The 8,274-nt window shown below is 33.8% G+C and overlaps 1 protein-coding gene across 1 annotated transcript; it reads right to left on the bottom strand.

The window, feature by feature from the left end:
- Positions 1–376: 376 nt before the first annotated feature.
- On the bottom strand, positions 377–2,488 carry LOC147391035 (uncharacterized). The gene has a single exon (XM_086417153.1). The coding sequence runs from the start codon at positions 2,425–2,427 to the stop codon at positions 673–675; it is 1,755 nt and encodes a 584-aa protein (XP_086273279.1). The 5' UTR covers positions 2,428–2,488; the 3' UTR covers positions 377–672.
- Between the last annotated feature and the right edge of the window lie 5,786 nt (positions 2,489–8,274).

Below are 8,274 nucleotides of genomic sequence, written 5' to 3'. Positions count from 1 at the left end.
GATATATGGGTGCATATCAACACTCATTATGTGACCATTGCTAAAAGGCGACGCAATAGGTAATTTTTCTTGTGGTGGTACTCACTCAAAGAAACCTTGAAACCACTAAACAAGAACCCAGAAATCATTCTCAACTATAATTACCCTTGGCCTTGTGTTTAAGAGGGGAAGACATCTGGAAGATGCCTTTTCTAAAGCTTTCTCTACAAAAGTTTCAAATCCAAGCTCAAGAAGCTTTTGAATAGCCCTAAACCTAGTACCAACTGTCAAATTGCCAACACCAACCCTATCACGTTCATTCAGCTAATCACCTCTAATGCCATTTCAATCAATGCCCGAGGGGCAATTCAAAAAAATAATTTTTCCCCTAAATACATTAAGCAATTGAAGATAGAAACGGTTTGAAAATTGCTTCTCTAAAAATTACCTAGATACATCCTAAGTAATAATAAAAAATGCAAAACATGAATGAACTAAGCTTTATGGCCAAATTGAACCCTTTCAAGGTGATTCAAATTCAAAAAGATCTCATTAAAAGTAAACTTAACCATAGAAGAGAGTCTGTCTAAGATAATGGTAGAGAAATTCTACTCAAAAGTCTGAATGGCTCTCCTTAGTTTCTAATGTTCAAGTCATTGAATTGGATGGAAAGCAGAGGCAGAACAATCTCCTTCAACCCTTACCACTAACATCTCCATCTACAATTGCGTGTCTCATCAAAACAATCTCTTTCACTAAATTCCTATAAGTAAATGGCCGAACTGCAGCTCGTAAAAACAACCCTGGCGGGATTTTACTCCTCTTGACTCTCCTCCTTGGACCATAACTTGCATTCTCCCTCACCGTTACACCTCTCATTTCTCCATTCTTCTCCTTCTCCTCCTCCTCCTCCTTCTCTTCTTCCTCCATTTCCATTGCTTTCAGTTGCCTCTCATAGAACTCGGTCGATGCCTCAACACTTTGCTTCACCAAGCTTTCCATTGCTTCAGAGCTACTCAATGCCTTCTTAAACTCTTCATCCCAATTCCTCTCATTCTCTTCTACACTAACACCTAATTCATCGTCCCCGCTTTCTTCCACATCCATAACTACATCATCATCACCATCATCATCATCATCACCATCATCTTCAATCCAATCTATTATTTGGGTCTCGTCATCCACATTGCCCTCATCGTCGTCATCGGGAGCATCGCAACCTAACTCCATTTCTTCCAACTTCGCCTTCCACTCCTTAGTATAAGGATGCAAAACATAAACAGGATGATTCGACAACAAAAACTCCAAGCATTTCGACTTCATCTCATCATTCAACTTCTCATAAGCCTTCACCACATCATCAACAAAAGCCTTTGGGCTCGCCCTCACAATCTTACACAACCCACCAAAGTACGTACACATCTCGACCCTCCCATCTTCGCGCTTCAATTCAAATAAATAGTTTTGCTCCGTACTTGGATCGAGGAATGGCCCCAATGCTTTAAAGAAATTGTCTTGTGGTTCAAACCTACATTGGTACACAGGTCGCTTAACATAGATTATATCGGGTCGCATCCACGCCGCACATTGTGTGATCAATGCTCTGGCTTTGTTCCCTAGCCGACCCATTAGAGTCCACTTATCCAACCTTTGACTTCCAGCTTGAACAACAACCTCACACACTAGAGTCCATTGCTGCCATGGCAAATCTGTAATTTTCCACTTTGGGTGCCGAACAAATACCCAAAAATACTTAAACCCCACTGTTTTATCCATCGAATTCAATCTAATACTGAAATCTTCAGCCATTTCGAACTGTTCGATCTCTTCCCATTCTTCCTGATCTCGAACTTCACCAATCATGGTGACATTTTCATCCGAGAAACGACCACGAATTGGATCACCAACGACAATTCCACGCCACGAGTATGGACCATACTCGCCGTACTTGTACCAATCGTAAGGGTGCCGAAGATTGGGATCGTCCTGCTCCATGAATCGAACCATTCGATCGTAACCTAAACCGATCATTTGTAGCTCTTCTTCTGAGAAATTATCGGCATAATTGCGATTTGGGTTTTTGAGCTTGAAGAAGAGGTTCTCGGCAAGTTTTCGACTTTTCCGGCGAGCGTTCTTCTTAGCTTGTCGCCGGACCTCGGCATCGCCTTCTATACGTCCGGTGGATGGTTGACCAGGCTTTTTCTTGCTCCGTCCGGCGGAAACGCTAGGGTTCCGGCGGTGAGTGGAAGTGTTGAAGAGGGGAGGAGGGACGTTAGGGTTTTGGGAGATTGCTTGAATGGGGAAAATTTTAGGCTTTTGAGGTGAAGGAATTACGGTTAGAGTTAGGGTTTTGGTGAGAGAATTTGGGAGCCTTTTCAGAGAAGTCCATTGAAAGGAGTAGATAGAAGGGTGTAGGGTTTTAGGGAGGGAGAAGTTGGGATGCAGCATTGAGCAGCTTGGAGTGAAACAGACAAGAGTACAACACAGTGCGGTGGATAAGAGGTTATTAGGTAGGACGGTTTGTTTTGAACTTTTTTTTTTGGAAAAATTACCTAATGATCCGTGGTACTGATTTTTCTTTCGGATTAATCCTTAATTCTCAAGAGTGAGTGAAATAGTTCACTCGGTAAATCCCATTCTAGACATTTCTCACGATAAAAATATTATCTTAACCAATCAAATTCACCATTTTCACCTTAAAAAAATTTGAAAAGATTTGAAAAGAAAAAAGAAGTCATTTTCAAGGATTTTTTACATACACTTTACTTCATTTTTTTTTATCAAAATCGATTAAGGATAATTCTTTTGGTTTGAATACACAAGTTGTTTTGTTAAGTTTAAAATCGATCTTTCTATGTATTTTTATTGAAAAAATAAAATTAGGTAAATTTTACAAAGTGAGATCGGTAATTATTATTTTTTGATTAATATTTTTTTTTTCTATTGTCATCCTCGACAATTTTATTTATTGATGATCTCACCAATTTTTATTATTGTCAAGGTCAACAATAATTGGAAAAAAAAATTAACCTTGACAATAAAAATATTGAACTTAAAAAAATTTGTCAACTTCGACGCTGTAAAATTTATCTGATTTTGTATTTTCGAGTTTTTCTAACTAAAATACAAGAAAAGATCTAATTAAAATTTGATATAACGAGTTATGTAGATGATTTCAAACTAAAATAACCATCCTAGATCAATTTTAGTCCAAAAAAGAAGTAAAATAATTGAAAAATGCTATTTTCATTTTTTATTATAAATTGTTCGAAATAAATATATTTAGAAGTTTAAAATGAGAAGTATATTGTTTTATTCGTCATTCACTATAAAAAATCGTCAAAAATAATTGAAATCGTCATTGAAAAATCAAAATAAATAAAGAAGAAGAAAAATGAGTAATTTCATTATTTGAACAATATTATGACATAAGATGAGGTTGAGGGACTACTTACAAAAGAGGGATTTATTAAATGGATTATTTAACTCATCCCTAAAAATAAATGACTAATCAGAAGAAAGAATAAAAATAAATAAAAAATAAAAAAAAGTTAATGTCAATGACCATAAAATAATTTTCCCTTTTTTTTTTCTTTTTTTTTTTGTGTTATAATGCAGGATGAGCAAAAGTATTTGTTGGCTAGTTTATAAGAAGGGTGTTAATGGGTTGAATCCGTATATAATCAGATTCGAAACTTAAATAAAATCTTGATTGCGATTCTTATTGATTTTAATTTCGGGTATGAGATCCTTGAAATCAGAATCAATAAATACCCGCTACCTATATCTAGGGCTAGCAATAATCTGATTTATATCCGATATCCGATCCGTTCTGATCCCAAAAAATCGGATTTGGATACCAAAAATGAATTTTCGGGTTTGATTTTACAAATCCGATCAATATTCAGATCGATTTCGTATATACCTCAATCCGATCCGATAAAAATCCGATTTACAAATTAAAATTCATTAGTGCCTTTTAAGCCAACGGTTTGGGTAAAAGAAAATAAAAGATAAAAAAATTGAATTTTCTCCCCCAAAAAGACCCATCGTCCTCAACTTGTCCACAAAAATCCTAGGTTTTTTTTCCTCAAAACCAGTTGAATCAAGCTCTCATATGGCTCATCTCTCTTGCTTCAAGCAGCAACAACACTGGATGTCTATTCTTCACCAATTACCATTACAAGATATATCTTCAATCTCTTATACAAAAAATAGACGATCTTCAGGTGAGTACTCTCTCTCTCTCTCTCTCTCTCTCTCTCTCTCTCACACACACACACACACATACATGTACACACCGTCTTTCAATCTCTTTTGCAGAGAGGTTGAAGATTGAAATTTGGTTTGTCAGAGATTTGAGGGTTGGAGTTCGATGCAGACTCATCAACTCTTACAGTTTTTCTCTGTCATAGTCTCTCTGACACGTTCAATTGCAAAAGCCCTAGTTTTTCCTTGCATTGGACCTAATCGGATCAGTCTTGGTTAACATGTAAACTTAATCGGATTGGATTCGGTTAAGGATTTAATAATCCGATCAGATCTGATTTGGTTTATAAAGTAATATTTTCGGATCGGAAATGGTATGTGGTGATCCGGTACCAAACCGATCCATTGCCAGCCCTACCTATATCAGGTTCCCATTAAGACAATTTATTATTATTTTGAATGAGAAAATATGAATATCTAATAAAAATAGATAATTATTTATAAATTTAATAATTTAACATGTAATTCTTAAATTGAAAGTTAAGATCAAAAATAAATTCTTCAAACAAATCAAACTTTTGATAATAAAATCGTAGAAAATTATAGTATAAACCATTTATTTATTATTGAAATTGTATAAAAATATGAAAAATAAATGAAAGTACATGTAAAAAAAAGGTAAAAATTAAATATTTCATATTTTCTTTATATTTTAATTTTAATTTTACTTCAACTACATTTACTTCAAGATATCTTTCTTGAATAATTTAATTAAATTACTAATTTTATCATAATATTATAAATTTACTAATCGGATACCCAAAAAAGAGCCGATTCTTATCGAGTCCTTAAAATAGCTACCTAGAATTGGATGGACCAAAAAACTATCATATCCATATTGGTCAATTCAAAATCAACTAATCGGTTTCAGGTACATCGGATAATCAAGTAATTGGGTACCCATTGAACCCTTAATTTATATTAGAAATTTTAATGGGTTGGCCTGGTGCTGATTTTGGATTGAATTGGTCAAGCCCTAATAGACGATAGATAGGTTTGGTAGAGTTTTGATTGGGTTTCAAACTCTACAAAATTGATTATAATTATTTCCATTTTAATGTTTATTGTTAAGGAGATAAGTAGATGGATAAGGCCTTTGTTCACCACTAAAATATCTCTAACAAAACTTAAGGGTGTATCGCATTACCTTTTCTCAAGATTTAAATCCATATACAACATATCTCGAGGATGGGTTTTACATTTTTCTCTTCTTCCTTTTTAAAAAAATACCCCTAACTTTATTCTCTTTCTTCTTTTTCATTTTTTCAATATTATCCCTCTAACGTTATTCTTTTTCCCCTTTTCCACCATTTCTCAATATTACCTCTTTAATTTTATTATTTTTTGTTTTTTACCCATTAACCTCAAAGATATTTTAATAATACCTTCCAATTTTGTTATTTTCCTCTTTCAGCCCTTATCCCCAAAGACAATGCCCATGTCGTTACTATGTGCAAATTTAAGTTTATAAAATAAAACACAGCGATGGATCCCACTCAAGTACAGGTTTGTGGAGGTATAAACATCCACTCAACATCAAATTTGTGGGTCGCACTTATTGTTTTTCCTTCCCCCCCCCCCTCCCACCTCCTCCCTTGCGCCCTCCTCCAATTTTTTTGTCTTTCTTATACTCTCTCACGTTTTTTTTAATAATACTTTGGAAGTGGGGTTCACACTTTATTTCCTTCCCATTTCATCCCTTTCAACTTTATTATCTTCTTCTCCTCCCTCCTAAAATAATATTCCTTCAATCTTATTATTTTTTCTCTTTTATCCTTTTTTTTTAGTGATACCATTCTAATTTTACTATCTTTCCTCTTTTACCCTTTTAATCCCAAAGATGATGTTGGTGTCATAAGCTCGGGGCAAACTCTAGCATATATAATAAAACACAAGGGTGGACCCCATCGATAGCTTATTTGTTTTTTTATTACTAGAAGGAAGCATGTGCAAATGTAAATGAATCCAAAGGCATATTTGTAATTTAAATAATTAATTGAAGTGTCTTTGAAGATTACATAGTAAAAAAAATACTTTTGTAATTTTAAAAACTAATCAACGTGATTATCGGATTATCGGTTGTAATTTTCTTGTTTTCTTATCAAAATGACATTGAGTATATTAAATTTAAATATAAAAGTGGTGACATTTATGGTTACTCAAATTTTGGTGTCAAACAACTTCCACTCTACCTTTTCTCATTATAATAGTAACGATATATAGGCGAGTGAAAAATAGTTGTTGGAATGTTGTTGCCCTTTTTCACTTGAAAAAAAAAGGTACTTCAACTATGGTTTTTCACTTGGGAGTATTTGGTCCAAATTGAATTATAAAAATAATAATAATAAGTTTGAATTATGGGTGCAATTTGGTCTAGTTCAAATCAAGAATCAAACCAAACTAATAGCTTTGGACTAGGGTTGCAACCTAGGTGAGTTGATGGGTAAACCCAGGCTCAACCCAAGTAGCAGAACCTTTCAATCTGAGCTCAACTCAATTCGAACATCAGGCCTGAGTTCACTAACCCAAGCTCAACTCGAGCTTGATTTTCTAAAATTGGGTTGAATTCAGGTCAGCCCGAGTTAGGTAATTTGGGCCATTAACCTTAATTTCATTTGATTAGTAGATAAATTTGTATTTTTTAAATAATAAAAAAAATGCATAAAAGATAAAACTACTAGTAAGTAAAATTGCATACAACCTTCAAATCCATTATTGGGAGAATATTTAGACAAGCTATACTAAGTTAAAGTTCACATTAATATTAATTAATTGTCCACAAATCATAATAAGATGGAATAAAAAAGGTTAATAAAAAATTTATAATTAATATATATTTTTTTATTATGTATTAGTATATAGCATCGGGTTTAGGTTGAGTTGGTTTGCTCCTACTTTCAACCTGAGCTCAAACCAAATTGAAGTCGGGTTGAGATATTTTAACCCAAGCTCAACTCATATTTTAGATAACTCGACCCATTGCCCATCAATCGGGTTGAGTTTGAGCCAACTCATCTAGGTTGTAACCCTACTTTAGACTAGTTTGGTTCGGTTTGGAACAAGTTACAGTTCAATTTTGGGTTAAGAGAATGTAAAGCATATCAATTTGGTTCGATTTTTTATTCAATACTTGTATAGAACATAACCAAACCTAGAATTTAAGCCTTATAAATTAAAGAAAATGTATATTAAGTTATTATGGATTGGAAGTAAAGGAAGGTGGATGATAATTTATTTATTTTCATTGTGCTTACAAAACAAGATGGCTTAAACGAGTCAACTCAATAGCCATGGGGGAGACGTGATGTCAAATTTTAAAACTATGATGGGAGAGTTAGATAGATAGGGTTGGAAAAAAGGATTTGGTTTGAATTTGATTTGTACCAAATTGGTTTCAGTCGGATAAGGCATATATATAAGACTTGTATCTAATTAGAAATATTGTTTTTAAGTTTGAACTTGTGGTAAAAAAGAATTACCTTACCCGTAGACTCATATCCTGAGAATGATTTCCTTCATGTTCCTTAAGTGATTTCCATATCAACACCATCCAATGATCAAGTTTGTAAGAAATAAATAAATGAAGGTTGAGGTAGAGCAAGAGTTAAAAGTACTTTACCTTTGCGTTGATCCCTTTATTTATAGGCTACAAGAGTTCCTACATTAATAACTTTCTCATTGAAGATCTTGCAGATACTTCAATATCCAATTTTTACTGTATCAATTGATAGTATCCGTATAAAATCGCAATGTATCTTTCCTAAAACATAATCTAGAATTAGATCTTCATTATCTAAACGCACCCGGAACATACCATTTGTAAGTGATACAGTAATTAAACCTTCATGAATCCATTTTTGTTCTTTTATTCTAAGTAACCCCCTTGAAATATCAATTAATGGAGGAGCCGTGATATTAGACAACCCGTCTCGGCATCTTCGATTAGTTTGGTACTTACTCTTATGAACCAGTAAAATAGCTATGATTTGATTCATAATTAATTGTCCATCCCATTTAATCGACAAA

This window comes from Akebia trifoliata, chromosome 11 (genome assembly GCF_017979445.1).
Source record: "Akebia trifoliata isolate Shusen 1 chromosome 11, ASM1797944v1, whole genome shotgun sequence".
NCBI classification, from domain to species: Eukaryota; Viridiplantae; Streptophyta; class Magnoliopsida; order Ranunculales; family Lardizabalaceae; genus Akebia; species Akebia trifoliata.
Note: the sequence above shows the minus strand (reverse complement) of the source record. Positions and strands in the feature narration are given on the sequence as shown.

Excerpts from the sequence above, each read along its gene's own strand:
- LOC147391035 (XM_086417153.1), bottom strand. The coding sequence starts at position 2,427 with ATGCTGCATCCCAACTTCTCCCTCCCTAAAACCCTACACCCTTCTATC.